This window comes from Triplophysa dalaica, chromosome 21 (genome assembly GCF_015846415.1).
Source record: "Triplophysa dalaica isolate WHDGS20190420 chromosome 21, ASM1584641v1, whole genome shotgun sequence".
NCBI classification, from domain to species: Eukaryota; Metazoa; Chordata; class Actinopteri; order Cypriniformes; family Nemacheilidae; genus Triplophysa; species Triplophysa dalaica.
In genome coordinates this window covers 20690085-20713273 of record NC_079562.1, presented here as the reverse complement: position 1 = coordinate 20713273, position 23189 = coordinate 20690085, and the positions used below count along the sequence as shown (strand labels likewise).

The window sequence follows — 23189 nt, the reverse complement described above, 5'->3', positions numbered from 1 at the left end:
TAACCGGAGGAAAAACAACAAGGGTCCTCCACCACTTATGCACCAACCCTAACCGGAGGAAAAACAACAAGGGTCCTCCACCACTTATGCACCAACCCTAACCGGAGGAAAAACAACAAGGGTCCTCCACCACTTATGCACCAACCCTAACCGGAGGAAAAACAACAAGGGTCCTCCACCACTTATGCACCAACCCTAACCGGAGGAAAAACAACAAGGGTCCTCCACCACTTATGCACCAACCCTAACCGGAGGAAAAACAACAAGGGTCCTCCACCACTTATGCACCAACCCTAACCGGAGGAAAAACAACAAGGGTCCTCCACCACTTATGCACCAACCCTAACCGGAGGAAAAACAACAAGGGTCCTCCACCACTTATGCACCAACCCTAACCGGAGGAAAAACAACAAGGGTCCTCCACCACTTATGCACCAACCCTAACCGGAGGAAAAACAACAAGGGTCCTCCACCACTTATGCACCAACCCTAACCGGAGGAAAAACAACAAGGGTCCTCCACCACTTATGCACCAACCCTAACCGGAGGAAAAACAACAAGGGTCCTCCACCACTTATGCACCAACCCTAACCGGAGGAAAAACAACAAGGGTCCTCCACCACTTATGCACCAACCCTAACCGGAGGAAAAACAACAAGGGTCCTCCACCACTTATGCACCAACCCTAACCGGAGGAAAAACAACAAGGGTCCTCCACCACTTATGCACCAACCCTAACCGGAGGAAAAACAACAAGGGTCCTCCACCACTTATGCACCAACCCTAACCGGAGGAAAAACAACAAGGGTCCTCCACCACTTATGCACCAACCCTAACCGGAGGAAAAACAACAAGGGTCCTCCACCACTTATGCACCAACCCTAACCGGAGGAAAAACAACAAGGGTCCTCCACCACTTATGCACCAACCCTAACCGGAGGAAAAACAACAAGGGTCCTCCACCACTTATGCACCAACCCTAACCGGAGGAAAAACAACAAGGGTCCTCCACCACTTATGCACCAACCCTAACCGGAGGAAAAACAACAAGGGTCCTCCACCACTTATGCACCAACCCTAACCGGAGGAAAAACAACAAGGGTCCTCCACCACTTATGCACCAACCCTAACCGGAGGAAAAACAACAAGGGTCCTCCACCACTTATGCACCAACCCTAACCGGAGGAAAAACAACAAGGGTCCTCCACCACTTATGCACCAACCCTAACCGGAGGAAAAACAACAAGGGTCCTCCACCACTTATGCACCAACCCTAACCGGAGGAAAAACAACAAGGGTCCTCCACCACTTATGCACCAACCCTAACCGGAGGAAAAACAACAAGGGTCCTCCACCACTTATGCACCAACCCTAACCGGAGGAAAAACAACAAGGGTCCTCCACCACTTATGCACCAACCCTAACCGGAGGAAAAACAACAAGGGTCCTCCACCACTTATGCACCAACCCTAACCGGAGGAAAAACAACAAGGGTCCTCCACCACTTATGCACCAACCCTAACCGGAGGAAAAACAACAAGGGTCCTCCACCACTTATGCACCAACCCTAACCGGAGGAAAAACAACAAGGGTCCTCCACCACTTATGCACCAACCCTAACCGGAGGAAAAACAACAAGGGTCCTCCACCACTTATGCACCAACCCTAACCGGAGGAAAAACAACAAGGGTCCTCCACCACTTATGCACCAACCCTAACCGGAGGAAAAACAACAAGGGTCCTCCACCACTTATGCACCAACCCTAACCGGAGGAAAAACAACAAGGGTCCTCCACCACTTATGCACCAACCCTAACCGGAGGAAAAACAACAAGGGTCCTCCACCACTTATGCACCAACCCTAACCGGAGGAAAAACAACAAGGGTCCTCCACCACTTATGCACCAACCCTAACCGGAGGAAAAACAACAAGGGTCCTCCACCACTTATGCACCAACCCTAACCGGAGGAAAAACAACAAGGGTCCTCCACCACTTATGCACCAACCCTAACCGGAGGAAAAACAACAAGGGTCCTCCACCACTTATGCACCAACCCTAACCGGAGGAAAAACAACAAGGGTCCTCCACCACTTATGCACCAACCCTAACCGGAGGAAAAACAACAAGGGTCCTCCACCACTTATGCACCAACCCTAACCGGAGGAAAAACAACAAGGGTCCTCCACCACTTATGCACCAACCCTAACCGGAGGAAAAACAACAAGGGTCCTCCACCACTTATGCACCAACCCTAACCGGAGGAAAAACAACAAGGGTCCTCCACCACTTATGCACCAACCCTAACCGGAGGAAAAACAACAAGGGTCCTCCACCACTTATGCACCAACCCTAACCGGAGGAAAAACAACAAGGGTCCTCCACCACTTATGCACCAACCCTAACCGGAGGAAAAACAACAAGGGTCCTCCACCACTTATGCACCAACCCTAACCGGAGGAAAAACAACAAGGGTCCTCCACCACTTATGCACCAACCCTAACCGGAGGAAAAACAACAAGGGTCCTCCACCACTTATGCACCAACCCTAACCGGAGGAAAAACAACAAGGGTCCTCCACCACTTATGCACCAACCCTAACCGGAGGAAAAACAACAAGGGTCCTCCACCACTTAGTCATAAAACCCTACCTTTGAACAAAACCATATACACCCATTAAAAACATTTTATTCAAAACAAAAACAATGTTGAATAAACTGCAAGTGATTACAAAACATGCCTAAAATTACTTTCAACTACACAACATACAATAACCGGTAATAAACAATTAAACAAGCAAAAATAAACTTCAATAAAAAAAATAAAAAAGTAAAAGTTCTCTAAATATAAAAGGGCTACTAATATAAAAGCATGCAAGTTCACCTCTAGCTGCTCTAACCAAATAGACTTTCGTGAACACCGCATGGTATCCAAGCTCTTTGAAAAAAGAGCTATGACTGGCAGATGCATAAAGCGTCTACCAGAAATACCCAAGAACAAAAGGAAATAATTGCAATGATCAATAAAAAATACTTACACCATTCTTCAGCTCTTTAAAACAACAGCAAACACATTTAAATGACATAGAAATAAGTCAACTATACATTACATCTGCTGGGAATATTTTAAGATGTATTGGATCAGTGGAAAATTCTTTGCAACAAGAGCAAGATAATATTCAGGGCCTAAGAATGAAATTGGCAAATTAGTAGAAAACAAGCAAAGTAATAAGTTTGAGGTGAAGTACAAGAGGGGAAATTTTAGGATTTATTTGGATTAGAAGTTGGGCCCTTTTACAACCTGGAGCAAGGAATGTAAAGAAATCTGTCAGAGAAAAATACACTCAGATGCTGTAGTACAATATTCCTGGCTGAATGAAATATAAAACAATAAAAGCAATGTTCACGGAAGAATATCCACAATGAGAAAATAAAGATGATAATTAACATAACAGAAAATATAATAACCATCAATTAAATTAAAATATATTTCCTCTGCTTACAATGGAACTAGTATAAGATTACTTTAAATTTGTAATTTAGTATTATCTTAGAGAAGTTTTTCCTGTATAACTACATATTAATTGGATCAACTATTCCTCAAATAGCCTTTCGTTAACACCGCAAGGTATCCAGTCTATTGAGGAAGTCACTACTGATGGCTACATAAATTCAAGTTTCTACCAGCAATTTTTTAATACCAACATTATAGAAAATAAAAGCACAATGCAAAAGTTATTTTAAATCGGCATCTGTACACCAAAAGAAAATACAAACACATTCACTTAAAAGCAATAAATTCAATAAAAGAACCAATGACTTGAATAACATTCAATACATGCACGGATTCAGCATCTAAGGGTTAAAGTACAAACTTAAGCCAATTAAATTACGAACAACACCACCAAATTTAATTTAATCTTACAATGGAGTACATAGTTCCCAAATAAAAATGTTCTTCATATCAAAAACAATTAGTCAAAAAGACAAAAAAAATTAAATGAATGTAAAACAAGATGTTAGTGACGACATGCACACAATGAAATCCAAAGCTTAAAAGAATCTCAAAACAATTTAATTAAACTGAATGAAAGATAACATAAGATTCCAAACCACGTAGGGAGTACAACAGAATGTAAAAATACAAAACAAAAAAATAAGCAAAACAAATCTTGTCAACAGAATTACAAATGTGTTTTAACCCTCCTGTTCCCCTTAAATATGAAAGCGCAAGTATAGAATGATGAAAACAACTGTAACATACATGTGTTCTAGCTCTAATGGTAGATGTGCAGTCCTCAAACAAAGACTAGAGCTTCCATGGAACAAACAACAACTACTGTTAAATGGACAATGCTTTAACCGTAGGAAAAGGTTTCAGTTACAAACACAAAAGTTACAGTAAACTCTAGATAAGCAGAGTGCCAACGCGTGATGATAAACAAGCTTTCCTGTGGCTCATCAGTTACAGCATGGCACTAGAAATGCCAAGGTCATGGGTTTCGATCCATGGAATTGCACATAGTCAGAAACAAAATGTATAATACAATGCAAGTTGCTTTGAATAGAAGCATTGCCAAATGCATAAATGTAACTCAAATGTAAATAGAACGCCAAGCTGGACCACAGCAAAGTCAGACTAGCAGATAATTTTACATCACATCATTTTTGTCACAATCTCACTGTAAAACAAAATATACGATACACACCGTTGACAGTAATCCTCATAATCTGTGCAATACTGACAGTGATCAGCAGCTGACAAAAGTCACACGTGAAGCAGAATCTAAAACTAGAGTCTCGTAAACTAAAAAACCTGAAGCCAATCAAAGTCTTCGTTTACTTCAGTTACAGGCAGCTGTATTAATGTGGTTAGAGGTAAACTCCGACGATCTTGATCTCCAAGAACTGGACTGGAAAAACAAGGAACTATCTGGTGGACTCAAGTAAAGAGTAGTTATCAGTTTCAACAAACAGCACAGAGGCAGGTTATCAAACTGAATCAATGTTGATCTGACACTGGATTCCTCATACTGAAAGAGCAAAAATGTACAGGTATTACAGAGTTAATTGTAGGTTAAACTGGTGGTATAGACAGTTGTAGCTGACACACATGCCTGACCCCCAGTTAACTTCTGGTTTCTTTTTGTCTAGTGTCTAAAAATAGAACCATTAATATATTGATAAATAAACAATGTTGAATTTTGTTGAATGGTCATTTTATTAAATAAAAATCTGTTGAATGAGTCCTGTAGTTGACCTAGGAAATAAGGTACATTAACATGTAGCGGTTTAGCTTGGTATCAGTGTCTCAATTCTAAATATTGGAGAAACAAATTAAGCCAAGTTACAGTTCTTCTCAGTTTCCTTTGCTTTTTATCAGAAATAATCTGCAGGCACTATTGTTTGTAAATATATACCGGAAGTTAAATTGGAGTTAGAAAAGTGCTCATGCACATTTACTTTAGTCTATGTTGTCAAGATGAAACAGTCTATATCAAGTGTTGAGGTGTGGCCACTGCAAGAAAGCATAGTCACGTAGATGTATATAACATGCCACAAAGACCTTTAGAGTAAAAGCTGTGATCCAGTCTGCAGGAACAGAAATACTCACAGCAGTTAACAGTGATATTGCAAGAAGTGACATGAGTTTAAGATGACAAATGTTAAGCATCAAGAATCCAAAGCAGAAACACATTCTGCAGTAACCTCAGGAAAACAAAGGGAATGAAAATGTAACATTTAAAATAAAAGAACAAGTAATGTTTTCAAGTAATATAAGAAGCAAGGTGCAGCAATGAATCCACCGAGAATTCATTTCACACCATATACTGTAGCTGATACGGGCTGGACCAAGTACTTCACAACACATTGCAGTAAAATAGAGATTTGAGCTAGACTAAAGTTGGATCCAAAGTAGGAAATCAAAAACACAGAGATCCAGGATCTTCATAAAAGAATGCCATGCATTCAGCGGTCAACAGTTACACTCACATATAGTCTGGACAGCAGTACTCACATGAGGCAAGATCCAAATCTATAGCCACAGCTCCTAGTTTCAGATACTAAAGGAGACCGAAACGTTACCATAAACCCATCCACAATTACAATTTTGTGAATGCATGCAGCGAAAGTTTGGCTAAAAATATTAATATTTAATGGTAAAGAACTTGATTAACATTTACAGTTAGAAATAAGGAACCATTAAACAGGTACTCAGTCTTGCTCTATTGGAGATTTATGTCCCCACATAGTACAGATCCAACCCCAATAAAACACCCAAAGCAGCAAATGACACTTACATTTAAGTTCAATTACAGGCAGGTTTAAGGAGGCTGTAGCTTGTGTCAAACAAAAGCAACAAAGAATGTGCTCATGGCCTACATATGCATTACATTTAGCAGACGCTTTTATCCAAAGCTACTTACAAGAGTTTAGGAGCAATAAGCAATAGTTCATACAGGAGCCATAATACATTAGGTGCCAATACAAAGTTATTGGTTTCAACAAAAGCTTGACCACCACCTGTTGAGAGAAAGGGTTAGTGTTCTTTTTTTCATTTGTTTGTCAAGTATTCACAGAAGAGATGGGTTTTAAGTAGTGTTTTAAATTTTGTGAGAGATGTGGTTGAACGGACAGAGTTAGGAAGATGTTCCACCAGGAAGGAGTTGTGAATGAAAAAGAGCGGGAGAGCAATTTACTGCCCTTATGGGAAGGCAATACAAGACGCCGCTTGTTTGCTGAACGCAGGGATCTTGATGGGGTGTAGGCGTGCAGGAGAGTGTGGAAGTAAGCCGGTGCAGATCCAGTGATAGTCCTGTAGGCAACCGTAAGTGACTTGAATCTGATACGGGCTGCAACCGGTAGCCAGTGAAGAGAGATGAAAAGGGGAGCCACGTGAGCCCTTTTGGGCTGTTGGAAGACGAGGCGTGCTGCTGCGTTCTGAACCAGCTGAAGTGGTTTGATAGCCTTTGCAGGAAGACCAGCAAGGAGAGCATTGCAGTAGTCCAACCTTGAGATTACCAGGGCCCGGACAAGGAGTTGTGCCGCATGCTCCGTGAAATTGGGGTCTGATCTTTCTACTGTTGAATAAGGCATATCGGCATGACCGTGATGTCTTTGCAATGTGATCATTGAAGGACAGCTGTTCATCAAATATGACTCCGAGGTTCCAGGCTGTTTTGGAATGGGTGATTGTGGTATTGCCAAGATGGATGTTGAAATCCTGTTGGACCGTAGGGTGTGCCGGAAACACGAGTAGTTTGGTCTTGGCAGGGTTCAGCTGGAGGTGATGGTCTTTCATCCAAGCTGAGATGTCCTTGGCTAAAAAGATTAATATTTAATGGTAAAGAACTTAATTAACATTTACAGTTAGAAATAAGGAACCATTAAACAGGTACGCAGTCTTGCTCTATTGGAGATTTATGTCCCCACATAGTACAGATCCAACCCCAATAAAACACCTAAAGCAGCAAATTAAGGAATGATATTGTGCATTAGAACTTCCCAAAACATAACCCCAAAAGACTCCATGCACAAAACATGAAATTAGTCAAGCAGCAAAAATCCCAGCACTTGTATACCAGACAGGTAAAAACCACCAATAATGCTCACAAACACGCACAGATGAGCAGAAAGAGACCACAGCACAAGGCTGAGATTACTGCTGTACTAGTGAAGACCAAGACAACAGACAAATGAGTTACTTGCATTAAAGTGTTTGTTGGTTTGGGTTAAATGTTAGTGTACAAAGCCTTTTACAAGCTCAGAAATAGATGTTACAAGAGACTCATATAATGGTCTCTGCTCCCGTGTTACCTGATGGGTGTAGTGTTACGGGTGGATTGAAGCAGCATTTACACGCAGGTTAATCTGCAGTTTCCGCTAATGAAGCATCCACAGAAATAAGATCTGTTGAAAATAGTGACTGGAGAATTGTTTAGGATAAAATCCCCATAACGCAAAAAATTTGTTGGGGTTAATTCAAATAAAAACCAGACATAAGCGTCTCACTTCACATAGACTGCAATTCAGGCAACACATATGGCATGTTAGGAAAAGACCACATTTTTATAGTTAATAGTTTATAGTTAGTTTTATAGATCTGTTGAATCAAGAAAAAAAAACTAAGAATTAACATGCTTCAGTAATGACCAATATTGCCAGCGTGAACAAAATTAAGGAATGATATGGTGTAGTACATTTAAAGAAAATTTAAATCCGTATCAGTATAAAAATGACAGCAAACACTAACTTCACAATAGATCTGTGATGACATTAAATGTGAATTACATAAACATAACATTTAATCTCATTAAAACTAAATGAAAGAATACATTCCTCCGATGGATTCTGATGGCCTGACAGACATGCTTCATAAATTCTTTCTTTGGGGGAAATTTCACACAGAAGTATCTACTGCTGACCTGAACACCATAAAGTTTCCATACAGCTTTAAACAGTTCCACCGTACAGTCTACAACAGAAAACCACAGACACTGGACAAGCAGATCATACCCCCACTTATTACAATAACTTATTTAAATTGTAAATGAACAATAGATGAGCACACCCACTATATTCACACAAGTGATGAGCACAGAACAGAAAATTATGATACGGACTCCGAACCACGAGCCGTGATAAGCTGCTTCTGCTCCCACATGAGACAGGCCAAATTTAAAGAATTACATGTTAAAGGAAGAACCATTGGCATTATATGTGACATTAGTAACATAAACCATTCAATGTCTTAAAGCACAATGTGCCCAATAGTGTTTGCATTTGGTGGGTTTCTCAGTCACTGCTAGAAATTTCTGACAAACAAGAGCTAGAAAACGCACTGATCACCAAACTCTATAGACATTTGCTAGGAATGCAAAGCACAGACAGTTTAGTTTACAGTCCCTTTGCCTCCTAAAATATTTACCTTCCTGGCAAGTACAGATCAAACCCCAAACACATTTATTATTGTATATTGTTATTTTCAAGTAACTTGGAAGACTTTGCCTGCTTCCTATGCATTGTATTAGTATTGGATCAAAACCGATTAAGGTAGATCTCGGAGCGAGACTGACGACAGCATAACAACAAGAGAAAAGAAAAACATCAAACTCCATTAACAGCCAATAGGCAATACAACCAAAACATGACTTAATATAACAGAATGTACAGAAAGCCAATGTTTACAATGACAAAACAGAGACCTGCTGTTTTTGTGTACCTTGAAGGTGGACTACAGCAGGTAGATGTGCTGCTCTTCACAAGAGCCTTCAATGCTGATGAAAAACACTACAACTAGTCATATCTGACAAAAACTCTCTCCTAAACTACAAACACTTATGTAAATACAATCTAGCTTCAGGTCATTTTAGGGTTTAAGATAACAGTATTTGAAAAAAAAAGTTGCTTTAATCTTAAATTAGCATTGCTCCCCCTTTATTTGATGCCAAATATGAATATCAGAGTATTAAGATAGTAAAGAAGCTCAATTAAAAATATAGCCAAAGAATGTGACGCATATCAAAACGTGTAGACAGAAGAAAGTTCATATGTCATTTGATTTCCAAACCAGAATGAAGTTAAAACAGAAGTACAACCTTAATTCAAATTTAAGATAATTGCAGGCGTATAAACACAAAAAAGCACTTCAAAATGTTTGTTGATCGCATTACAGGTTCACGTCAGAGTCTTTTAATTTTAAGACTAATAATAAAATATAACAGTAATGTAGAACCCCAGGAAGGAAAATGAACAGCCTTTGTAGTACAGTTGCAGATTTAATGTCTCTTGCAGAGTGAGCCACAATGTCAACTCCATCCAGCTTTTGAATTCACATTCAGCACTAGAGGAAAAACAAGGTAGAAGGAACTATTGAAGATGACCCATAAATTTCAATCATTCAATGAGCACCAGATTCATGCCAGGTCAACTGAATCACAAGAGGCTTATCAGAAACACACAGATAACATCACTGGGAAACGAATCTGTGATGCAACAGGAACAACGGAGACAACCACTAGTAAAACAGACAAAACCGAGACAACCACTAGACTGTTGCATGCAGAGAGAAACAACTTCATATTCAAGCGGAGATAGGGTGGTGTAAAAATAGTACACATTATTTGAACTCAACGAAATAAGCAATAAACATAAGTAACAGCAACTGGGGCAAAAATATAAAAAGGGAAAAAAGATAATCTGATGACACTAAATCAGAGGAAAACCTAGTGTAGCTCACATTGTTCATATCTAGTGGTGGGTTGAGTTTGGCTTTTGGAAGTTTATCTTAAAATGCGTTTGTACATTCACACCAGTAATCAACAGTGCGCAAAGGTAAAAAAATATGCAACACTTGTTTTTGTGAGTGTTGTAGTGGAACCCTCATGAAAAAAATATTTTGCCAAATTATTCAAATCATACAAGTGCGGGAAAGACATAAGACTACATAATGGTATGGCATGTTATATCAAAGACATCTGTTGCAGATACATGGAGAAGGGTCTACACTGTTGAACTGAAAGAGGTACTAAAGAAAAGTAGCCAAAAAAAAAAAGTACAATTGTAACCTGTAGAAACCTAAAAGGAGAAAGTTTACTTGCTTCAGTACTCCATTTCATGAGACTACAGAACATACAACACTTCTGTTTTTAAAGATGGCACAAGCACTCATCACAAGTAGAAACAACTTGAATGCTCACAGACCAGCAATAGCATCCGACACGCACACCAGATGTGCAATAACATACTCACCAGGCCTGAAGACACTGGTAGAATCACAAGACCTTACCATCACTGTAGAAACCTTGGACTTCACAGATGTGTAGAAACCTCATACTTACCCAACATGCAATAACATCCCAACTCGCTCACCACACCTGTAGATGCTGGCCTTACCACAAGACCTTACCCAGTGTGTAAAAACATCATACCAGAAACCCTATACTAATCCAACCTGTAGAAAAACTCCACTCTCCCACAAACTCAACAGACTTGTAGACCCTGGCCAACACTCATTTTACACAAAAAGGAAATCCAAAAGCTTTTGCAGACATGATATTAAATGTCTGTTTGTTACATTAACGATTTTTCCACAGCATATAGTAATTTTTAAGGGAAAGACATAAAACACAAGCATCAGAAATGTTTCTATTAAATGCATGCTACTATTAAACCACAAAGAACATTTAAATCAGCAAAACCACATTACTACATTAAGAGATATAAACACAAGTAAAAGTCTGCGATAAATGTGGGTTATATTAATGGAGGAGAGTAATTGTTATAAAACTGCTCTAAGCCTCAAGGGTTGAATATCCAAATGCAGCTTCAATCCACAAACAATAAAGGCAATGGTCAAGGCAGGCAGAAAACAGGCATATACAATGAAACTGACAACGATCTGGGCAGGCAGCAAAGGTTCACAAGGCGGTAAACAAATCCAATACTCTACCATGATGCGCGTGCAGACACACACACAGCCAGAACTACAGTTCACCACAATATCTCCCAGAAATGAAAAAAAAAAAAAACCATGCTTACGTAGACAGGGGAAATGAGACACAGGTGACAATAATTAGGAACAATGAGTCCATGCTAAGGATTGTGGGAAATGTAGTCCAGAGTGAACATATAGATCCGGGGGAGTGCCCTCTTGTGGATCTGCAGGTAGTAATGGGAGAAACAAAGCATTTCCAAGCTTTGAATCAATTGACCCAATGAGGTCTGTGCACGTGTCTCAAAAATGAGAAAACAGTTCAATGCTGTACATTGTGGCACACAGCAGTGGTATAAAGTGACATTCTTTGCCTTAATTTTTTTTTTTTAAGATCTTTGCTCATAATTCCCATCCTCCACGACCAATGAAAATGGCTGTAATTCTTTGGTCATCTGCTTTTAGTAAATATTAATAGTGTGTTCACATAAAATGTTTTCTTGAATCACTTTTGTCTGTAAGATGTCCAGAAGATGCAGTGTGATGCACTTCATACATACCTTATCCATGAACATCATCTCCATCAGATGTAAGTCTGGTCAATAAATCAGGACTTTAATGAGGTGATGTCTTGTTTCTGTTTATAGTACTTTAGGCATCTTAAGATGATAACCGAACATAGATTTCTACAAACATATTTGATTCACCTGTTTTATAAATCTGCATATAAAAGTTGATCACCTATTAGTCAAAACTAAAACACAGATATATTTACAGAAGTCTATCTTTTATGTTTCTCTTAATGTATTATGTGAATGTTTATAGATAATGGAAACGTTATTTGTAGAAAATATATATACAAAATATATTCTATACTTGTGTCCCTTTATGAAATTGTTTTGATGAAGAGATGCTTGAAAAATATACATTTTATTTAAATGTACTGAAAGTACAAAATACCTACATTATCAATTAAAAATTTTAGATACAGTACTCCGCTTATAAGGGCACCAAATTCTTAAAAAGAAAACTGTTTTAATATAGTTTATATATATATATATATATATATATATATACAGTATATTTATATGTGTTTGTATTTGTATATTTATATATTAGGGCTGTCAATAGATTAACATTTTTAATTGCGATTAATCAAACCCTTTTCGTGTTATTAATCGCACATGTATAGTGAATTCTAAAATATACTATTTTGTTTAATGTGTTTATTTTAGTGCTGTCAAACCAATAATTTGTTTTACTAACTTATCACACACAGAGCCTTTGTTTTTAAAGGAACCATTCTTTTGCTGTTTTTGAGCCATTGATGATGTTTTTTGGGTGTGTTTCAATGGATGTTCATGTTTCTAATTTCAGAAAAGGCTTTACTTTTCACATATTTCAAGTCTATTGTTCACAGCTGTCCCTCTTCTAACAAAATGACTGTATGTCTTCCGGTCTATATAAAGTCCATCCTTCTGAAACTCTCTAAATGGGTAAAGCTGACCTGGTCTGTCGTGATTTATTCCCCGCTTAGAGTGTGTGAGTGTGTGTTTGTGTGTGAAGCTGTCCCACCCATACCATATCAGAATCAGAATAGATTTATTGCCAAGTGTGCTTGGAATTTTCTTTGGTGTTGAAAGTTTCTATTACAGACATTCAACACAATGACAATACAAATATAATAAGATTTACAGTCTAAAAGATTTTTAAATATGCACATAAAAAATAAAAGACTATTGTAAAGAAAATGGGGTATAATAACATCTAAGAGACATTGAACAGGGTAGTATATAGTAGCATATACTCAGTTTTGGGTATGTTACTGTGAAAAAGTAATTAATTACAAGTTACTCATTACATATTCAATAGTGTATTTAGATTACTGTCCAAATTACTCTGTCCAAAAAGTATTTAGTTATTCATTACTAATTACTTTCTATATCCTACATCAACCTTGATTAGTTCAGTGATTCAAGGATAGACATGAAACGGCTTCTTTAATTCATTCAAATAAATAATATCACTAACTGACCAAAGTATTACAAATGTGAGAATTATACATTAAAGCACAGATTTTAAAGTTAGACTTTGAATTTTGATGTCAATTACACTATTGCACACGCATATATTTCACAAAGTATTTAGTTTAATTACATCAAAAGTAACTGTAATTAAATTACAGAAAACATATGAGTAATCCCTTACTTTACTTTTTCAAGGGTAAAGTAATTAAATTACAGTAACTAATTACTCAGTAACAAGTTACACCCAACACTGCATATACTGTACATTATGTATATCAGCGCGCTTCCGCTTATCAGGTGATTGGTCCCCCTCTTCAAAACACACGGATCGATCGAAGTGTAACGGAGGTCTGCTACTGCATGTGCAAACATCAATCTTTGTTAGAGATCGCACAATTTTTTTCCTACTATGGGGAGGGAAACGACAACGGCATGATTGGCGTCAGACCGCTTATATTAATCAACACTAATAACAGAAGAAGACATTTTAATAATTTCACATTTATCTCTGATAATTTCACATTTATCTCCAAATTAATGTAGAAACAACACATTTCTGTAACATCATCATTTATGAATGAAAGCCAAAATTCATATTATTGGATTCGCAATTGATGTCTTTATTAAATAGTAGGCTATGTTATTTTCTACCAATCCAACCCTTGATAGGGCACACTCATGATAAGTGTGTCTTTCCTCCTGTCTAACAAGTAGGAAATATACAGAAAATAAATTAATAATGTTCTCAAACACTTTACAGTCTATACTGCTTAATATATGAAATACAGAAGAATCTTCATTAAAGTTACAAAATCACATAGATTTCTTATTTTCTTTTGTTCTTTGATTAACATTAGTGACAGGAGTTACAGCAGCACGTTTAAGAGCTGCCTCTTTACGCAGGTCTAATGCGCTTCATAATTTCACTACTGTTTGAATACATGTAAGACTGTATTTAATAAAATGTATTTGAAGACTGTGCTTGCAGAAAGACTGGAGAAAATGTGCTTTCTGGCATAATCTTGTATGTTTTTGTTCATTCAAGCATGAAAGATGTTAATACTGGTGCACTGTCTGACAAATTCTGATGCAGCCTTTAGCCGACGGGACCGCTGTCGTGTGGTGTTGAGCCATGTTCCACAGCCAGAAGCTGTCAATTTAAATTGGACCTGTCGATACAACGCTTTCAAATCGTATCCAGATAGTTTAAAAGCTTTATCTGAATAAGAGCTTGATCATGTAATGTAACGCTAGACAATAATTACAGAAAAAATGGATGTTGCGTTAATGGTGTTAAATATTAACACGTGCATCTGAAAAAAATATACTGCATGTTTTAAGACGTTTACGTTGACAGCCCTAATATACTGTATATATAAATACGTTATATATTGTTGTGTGTGTGTGGGGGGCATATAGAGCAAACCTTCAAATATTGCGGAAGTTAGGGTTTTTCAGTAGGACTTCATTCTGAAACCTCAAGAACTTTTCCATCTTCCCAGCACATACAGATATTGTTCCAGTACAGAGCTCGCAAGTATCCGCAAGTAACCTGCAACTCCCAGACAGAAATATAGTGTGGTGGCCCAGATAATGGATTTCACATGGGCCATTGCTGTGTTGCTGTTTTGTTCATCTCTTTCTTATTGCACAATAAACTCCCAACACAAATAGGATAACATGACAAATATTATTAAATGTGTCATTTTATTGTTATTAATAATAATGATAATATCTCTGTAACATTGCAGGTACATAATAAAAATTAAGAAATAGGAGACAAACAGAACCCTTATCTTTAGTGTAAGATTGGTGAAAGTGCCAGAGACCATTTCTGTGCTCTATTTTATAATAATTGTTCTGATTATTGTTTTGATCAGAATAATGTGAGGAAACATTTGTTTGTTCATGAATGTGGCTAGATTGTCTTTATCTTATTACCATCGTTTAGTATTTACAGAATGTCATTAAATACAAGAAACACAAATGAATCAAATAATGTACATATTCTGATTGGTGCCCTCCCAGAACAATGATTGCAGGGTTCTAACAGATCGACATTTCTGAGAAAAGCAAAGCACCATCAAATTTGAAACATTTATTGACAAACTTGAAATCTGTGTTTGTGGCCTTAGGGTGAAATGCAGACATGGTGAAGAAAACAGGGCCATGCCTCTCATCAGACAAGCAACTTACATGTTTTTGCATATTGTCTGTTATTTCGAGTAAAACTAGTTTTTGGAACTACTGATGAAATGAACGTTCTGAGCAACACAAAACAGTCTGAAAAACAAGATTCTGTTGCTCTAGAGATATTGGTACTGCTTTGCTGTGTTTTTGAGGTTGAGGAAAATCATTTCGCTAATCAAGGCATTTCCCCAACACTAGCTCACTGTTTGCCATCTTTGGTTTTATTTCGATAACACGTCGCAGTAAGATATTGATGTAAAGCCTTGCCTTGAACGTGAGGCTTTGGTATTTTGTGTAATGGGGAGCATTTAAAAAAAATGCCTAGGCAGTCCAGCACATATCGGGTGTGTGAGGGACCCTATTGTGACCCCCTTGGCCTTAAAATTCACTTTGTTCCTTTGAATGAAGAAATAAGAACAGCACACATTATCACAGGTGTGGCTCATTATAAAAATCAGCGCAGGGGCCCGTTCTTCGTACGTCGCTTATTACATCCGAGATCAAATGACACATCCGAGATGATATCATCGTGCTAATCATGATCCGGCTAATTGGGTTCTACGAACACACCTGCCGGATATGATTAGTATCGCTGGATTGAGTTATCTGAGATTATTGCGCGTTCATGCGCTTGTTTAAAAGGGGATATGTATCGATAGTAGAAACAATGATCAGCAACGCTGCTATTGGCTGCTCACCATGGCAAAAGAGAGCGCTCAGTTTTTCAACGCAACAGAGCAAGAATTATTACTGGAAGGGTTTGCTGAGTTTGAAAAAAATAATTAAAACGCCAGGGAACACTTCAAAGTGTGCAAAAGACAGGAGAGAGGGCTGACAAAAAGAAGCAGACAAATTAAATGCTTAAGTGTTCCATGTTATGGTTATATCACTTATTATTACAGTATGTATTCTTATTTTAATAATTTAATAATTGCTTAATGTCAGAGCCAGCTCAGGACCCACTAGAACATGGGAAGAATTAAAAGTGAAGTACAAGAATATTCTTCAAACTGGTAATCCTTTCTACTTCTACTGTCTAGTATCTGTTACCAAAAACATTTTAAATAATGTGTTTGTATGTTTATAATCAGCAAAAAAAAAAAAGGCGGAGCAGAAAAAAACAGGTGGTGGTCCTGCACCCCCACATTATACCCCTGCAGAAGAGCTGGCCCTTGGGCTAAATGAGAACCGACCCATTGTAAAGGGCTCTTCCTTAGACCTAAAGCCAGGGACAAGTAACAGCAACACCTTAATTACAGGTAATTGAGTTTTAAATCATCTTGCTACACTGTAAATAATTTGTTGCTGTGTTAAATTATTTCTATAATCCAAATGGCTGGTACAGTCATTTCAACAGATAAATATTTAGTCAATTGCTTTGAATTGGGATGGTGAAAATTGCATAACAAATGTAAAAATATTTTGCAATATGTTATTGATCATATTTTTTTCCTAGTGTATTGTAATGCCATTGAGTTCTCCTCTTTTGTGTAGTTTTGCATTATACACCAGCACTTTTACCTGTTCCCAAGAAAGTGGTGTCTGAAATATGTGCAGTAAGTGGACATTTATAACTTTACATCAAAAGGAAAGAAAGTGCAACACTTTGTAATACCCATTTTTCTTTTGCACAGGACAGTGAAGAAACCCTCTCAGATGACTGTCCTTTGTAGGAAGTACTTGTAAGTGCACAAATAACTTTATTTAATTTATAGGTGTGTACATATTATTTCTGACTGCAATATGAGTTTCAGGAGGAAACGCCTACAGCACAAATTGATACAGAGGTGGGCAGTCTACTTTTCCTTTTTCTCTAACATGAGGCTTGTGTTGAGTTTATTTTTTTAATGGCACAGGGGGATATCCGTACCCTATATTAACGGAATCTTCAACAGAAAATTTAATATTTTGCTCTTAAAAAAAACTGGCACTAGAGATTGAGTTGCTTCAAAAGGAACTTCAGAGTAAGTGCTAAAACCCTATTTTTCACAAAGAGCACTATTGCTGCCCTTGGATAACAATATATCTTATTGCAGGCAAAAGATGACCAACACTGGCTTTTCTTGAGAAACAATAATTGAAATAAAACTCCATGAACTAAGCATGTTGTCTTGTCTTCTATTATTAATTTAATGAAGGTTTATGTGTAAAAAAGAATTCAAAAATGGTTTTCCACGATTCTGTCCTGTGCAGCTCTGCCACTCGGTTGGTCCAAGTGCACTGGCTGGAGGTCATCATCAGGCTGCACCTCGACCACAAGGGTCCTCTCCTTTCTGATGGTGGCAATATTATGGAGGATGGCACAATGTAACAATAATGTCACAGGCCCTCTCACGTGCAACCCTCAGACCCTTAAGACACTGAAATCTTCCCTTTAGTTGGCCAAAGGTCATTTCAATGCGTGCCCTTGTCCTGGCTAGAGCTGCATTGTAACTGCTTTGTGGTCCAGGGAATGGTGTCATGAAGTACTGCCTGCAGGCATAGCCCCTGTCACCAAGCAGGACCCCATCGTAAGCACCTGAAAAATGCAGTTTTGTTAGGCTCAGAATAAAGTTATGTAATACAGTGAGTTTTAAATCATTTTTACCACGTTCAAATAATTTGCATGAAAGTGACTCTCTGAAAATCATGGAGTCATGCACAGAACCAGGCCATGTGGCTTCCACATTTGTGATGTGGAACATGGAGTCACACACCATCTAAACATTTGAAATCAGTCAACTGAATACTTTTTGATTACATTACTTTTTTATTTATTGCTAATCTGGAATATTAATAATCGAAATAGTAATTTACTTGCACATTTACACTGTAAAATCCCTTTCGGTGCACAAAATCCCCTTCATTGGGGCCAGGTGGGGCCTTGATGGGGACATGTGTGCAGTCTATGGCACCAATAACGTGTGGGAAGCCTGAGGAACAAATAATGTAAGTCCTAGGCTACTTTTTGGCATGATCATAATTGATTGATCGTCATTAACAATTAAAATATACCTGCAATGGCAAAATAAATCTGCTACACAGCCTGTGGTCTTAAGTGTCTTGGAAATACCAAAAAGCCCCGTAAAAACTGTTTGAGTGACAGCTAAACTTTGCGAATGGCACGACATACAGCACTTTTACACAAGTTTTCTGCATCTCCAATAGTCTAAAGGAAAGTGCCACTCGCAAAGAATCGCAGAGCTATACAAACTGTGCAGTTGTTAAAGCCCGACTGCGACGAGTCGAACATTTCACGTGTGGCTCCAACAAGTTGATAATGTAGATTACACCCTCCCGAGAAAAACGATATCTCTCAATCAGTAGATTATCGCGCAGCGCTAAATGATCCTGTCAATATTGCAAAACGCGATTAATTCGAAAAGCTCTTTGAATTATTCTGATACCTTCAGCAACTGATTCCTGACGTAAAAACGGACAAGAGATCGCTGCGAAAGACTTCCCATATCACCTCCGCTTATAAAGCCGCAATCTAATCCTGTTTACATGAAATAAGCCTGCTCGCGAGCAGGTTCAAGCTTACGGACCTGTTGCTATGACAGCAAGTCCAGGATGAGCGTCCAAGAACCAAACAATCCAAGATCATGCCAAATCGTCAACAATCAAATCCAGCTAACCGAGTTAGCGACGTACGAAGAACGGGCCCCTGATCTGTTGCTTCTAATAACAAACATAATGTGAACAGCTTTGTAATGATGAGCTGCATACAGGACTTGATGTCACGGTATTACCTTAGAAACAGGAATTGAGTGAATGGGATTTGAAACCTGCAGGTGTGGAGCAGCTGGAGGCACTAGAGTGGAGGTTAACAGGTCTTAATATGTAGTGAAGAAATCAAGATATCATCTGGAGACATGCATCAAAACGGGTGAAATGCATCTGTAAATATATATAAAGATATTTCTACTATACATTGAATGCATTTTTGGACGTCATTGTAGTGGGGACGTTTAAATACACAAATATTCATGCTCCCAGATTTCTCAGAATATGGCAGAAACTTTTGTCAATACTTTTGTCAGTTTACCCATCAATCAATGAGCTCAACCTATTGCCCATTGTTAACGCAATGCTCTTATCACTGAGCTACAGGAAAGCTTAAGCTGAAATTACTCTCCATGAAGCTGAAAGCAAAGCTTTCTACTGGAAAGTTTCATAAGAGAGAAACACAGAGCAGCAGAGAAACGTGTACCATCTGCTCGCTCCTTCATTTAGGAAGAATTTGAGCTCTAGGCCTCAGTAGCATTTGCATAATGACATGAAATGCAAGTGAATAAATCTCATCAATTGACAGCACAGAATAAATAGTTTTTTTTCTTTAACAAAAGGTTTCTTTTTTAAAGAAAGCATCACAATGCCACGAATCCTAGAAGGGTTAAGTAAAAATATCATTTCAAACTACCAAGTCACCAAAAGCACAACAGGTAATTGGTTAATAAGTCTCTGTTCAGTCCCAGGGGAAAACGCTGTATAAAAGTTGTCAAAAACAAACACCATAACTGAAAAAAATGCAATGCTATAAAGAAACTGAAAAATATGAAGAAGACCCTGTATTCCTACAGTATAGAAGTGTGTGTGAGTATTATCCTGCAAACTGGCCGAGTGTTATCAAGTTCAAAACCCCGTGGTGCACAGTCAACAGCAGCAGCAGCGTCCTTTTGTTTGCTTTTATGAAGTGCCTTTAAAGTCCTGATGATGTCACCAGATGACGCTGGAATTGCTGGTTTCCCGTGGCAACAGCGGCAGCATGACATTGTTCACGTGCGGCTCGTCGACCCCCGGCTGCTGCACGTGGGGCGATTTGCCCTGCGCCCGCTGGCTGTTCACTAGAGTCATGGGGATGTTGCAGTAGGTGTGCTTGATGCCCAGCGATGACTGGCGCGGAAGGGTGCCGGAGGACGGCACGTGGTATTCGTAACTCCTGTAGTAATGCTTCTGTCGCAGATGCGTGTGATACTTGTTGTGGAACGTGGAGCGCAGATCCGGATGCGCGGTCGCCATGGCGGTGGATGTTGCCATGGAGATGGCAGAAACGGTCTGCAGCTCGCCGAAAGATCCCTGCTCGCTCACGTCCAGTATCTGTTCGTGTGACAGCTTGGGTTCCGGCTGCATAAAGGGCATTTCGTAACGCAGCCGCTTCCAGAACTTGGAGTTGAGTTTACTCCTCTTGGGTCCCGGCCATTTGATGACCGTCAGAAGTTTGATGGTATGTTTGTGAGCCTCCACCTCCTGGTAGTTCATGATTCCTCGCAGCTCAGCGCATTCGATCAGAATGACTTTTATCTCGCCGCTGACCAGCATGTTGCGCAGACGTGTCTCCAGCTCAAAGATGCTGCAGCCGTGTCTCACTACGTAGTTGGGTGTCATGACGATGATGAGGCGCTTGCTCTGGTCCACACAGCGAGCCACATCTTCGATGTAGGCTGAAACAAGGGCAGGCAAGAAAAGGGTCCATATTTAAGTTCAATATGTCTCTTTTTCTTTGTTATTATCATTGAACAGCCCTAGCGTTTATACTGCAGTTTAATCGTATGAAGTTAAACGAAAAATGCAGACGAACAGAATGATGAAACAAGACAGACAAATCCAACCAAACGTCTGAGGTGCTTGTCATTCATCTAAACTAGCACTGATAATGAGGAGGAATGTTAATTAAAGCCAATTCTTCTGGCCTAAAACGAACATACGGGGCTAATAAGCCATGACACCGTTCCAGGTTCAAACCAGTCAAATATTTTCTGTGCCAGTCACAGTGGCGATCGGTGACTCCTCTTCTCCTCCAAGAATGCAAAACATGTGCCACGTGTGTGGCTAGTCATGTCAAAATGTGTGTTCGCGCATCATGTCAAAATGCATGGCGGCTGCAGACGTGTGGAAAGGGTTTATGATCAAAGAGACGCTTGTATTTGCTATATCCTCGCTTCGTCTCATGTGTAATCAGAGTTAATTGTTGCGCCAGTGTCTCTTTGGTCATAAAAACCTTTCGACGTGTGGGTTAGGGTTAGGCAGGCACGTATTTTGACATGACGCGCCGAACACACATTTTGACGTGACGAGCCACAAACACAATGGGCAAAATTCATGTTTCACTGGTGCCAGATGACCAAAACATTTCTGTGTTATAAATCAGCAATGACATGCGTAGCAGGGTCTCCATTCTCTTTTGTTTCCTCGCTCATGACAAATATATATCAAAACCCGACTATACCATCCCATCTCTACATCTCATGTACTGTGTACAGGTATCCAAAAGCAAATCTCTTGTTCTTCAGTACAATCAGCCCTGACTCAAAGGGTGTATATCACATTCGTCCGGTGCAGAATACCTCTAAGGAGTCTTGTGTCATCCTGAAGATAATAATTTCTGAAACCTAAACATAAATATTTCATCACTGAAATTCTGCTCAACAGAAACTCAATTAGAGAACATTTTGGTTACAATCAGCATTTTATCAAGCTTAATATGGGACTTAGAGCTGCTTATTAGACATGGAACGAACCGGGAAACACACCGGTATTCAGGACTGTTGTTTTCTCAGCCCTTCGTCCCATATTAAAAGCGAACAGTCCCCGGACAATATTTGCACCCATTTTACAGGAAACACACACAGATCTTTATCAAAGTCAGATGATGTGCACACAAAAACATACTAACAAAGCAGCAACATACGTACTAAAACAACAACGTCTGTATGACTATGATACACAGTTGGACAGATCAGAACATTCCTTAAAAACATGAATGAATATGATCAAAATAAGAGTTCAGCAGGTCACGTTATGCAACTTACTTCCAGTCGGTATCAAGTCTCTGTCAGGAATGAAGAGTTTATACCCATAATGCTTTTCCAAAACATCTGGCAGAATCTCCAAAGCAAAACGCTCTTCTTCTCTGGTTTCCTGACACCACTGGTCCGGGTCCACTTTAGTGTAGGAAACGTATGCATCATAGTCTTTCTGGTCTAAACACACACACAGCGTTTATGAATAAAGAATCACAAGAAAAACAGTTTAAACACAAAACTAAATGTTTCAGAGAGAGAGAGAGAGAGAGAGAGAGAGAGAGAGAGAGAGAGAGAGAGAGAGAGAGAGAGAGAGAGAGAGAGAGAAACATCAGCTGACGCAGTACGTGTCAATAATGTGATCCAGAGAATGATCATAATAGTTTCCATCTCCATGACCGCTGAGGCTCTTGAGTGTAATTTCAGTAAATGGAGATGGTGGAGATGGTGGTCTAGTGGGTTAAACCACTGAACTGATAAATCAAAGGTTGCTGGTTCGATCCCAGCAGCCACCACCAGTGTGTCCTTGAGCAAGACACTTTACTCCATGTTGCTCCAGGGGGATTGTCCCTGTAATAAGTGAACTGTAAGTCGCTTTGGATAAAAGCGTCTGCCAAATGACTAAATTTAAATTTAAATTTAAAATTTAAATTCAAGTTTTCAATTCAAGTTTATTTATATAGTGCTTTTCACAATGTGTATTGTTTCAAAGCAGCTTTACAGGGGCAAACAGGAAAAACAGATAAGTTAGAACACAG

General features: G+C 39.0%; 1 protein-coding gene across 2 annotated transcripts; it reads right to left on the bottom strand.

Moving 5' to 3' along the window:
• Positions 1–19721: 19721 nt before the first annotated feature.
• Positions 19722–22984, bottom strand: LOC130410699 (interleukin-1 receptor accessory protein-like 1-B). 2 transcript variants are annotated; one of them, XM_056735522.1, is made up of 4 exons: positions 22779–22984; positions 22441–22611; positions 21976–22020; positions 19722–21072 (listed from the first exon to the last, which is right to left on the bottom strand). In XM_056735522.1, the coding sequence occupies exons 1-4, from the start codon at positions 22825–22827 to the stop codon at positions 20348–20350; spliced, it is 990 nt and encodes a 329-aa protein (XP_056591500.1). In that variant the 5' UTR covers positions 22828–22984; the 3' UTR covers positions 19722–20347. The 2 variants fall into 2 exon arrangements, with proteins under 2 accessions (XP_056591500.1, XP_056591501.1); XM_056735523.1 differs by lacking the exon at positions 21976–22020.
• Positions 22985–23189: the final 205 nt, after the last annotated feature.

What these genes read in the sequence shown, in the direction of transcription:
- LOC130410699 (XM_056735522.1), bottom strand. Translation starts at nt 22,827, where the DNA reads ATGGAGATGGAAACTATTATGATCATTCTCTGGATCACATTATTGACA. An exon ending in CTGGATCACATTATTGACAC is followed by an intron (nt 22,612 to 22,778) that starts GTACTGCGTCAG and finishes GTGTGTGTTTAG; the next exon opens with ACCAGAAAGACTATGATGCA. An exon ending in AGACTTGATACCGACTGGAA is followed by an intron (nt 22,021 to 22,440) that starts GTAAGTTGCATA and finishes ATTTATGTTTAG; the next exon opens with GTTTCAGAAATTATTATCTT.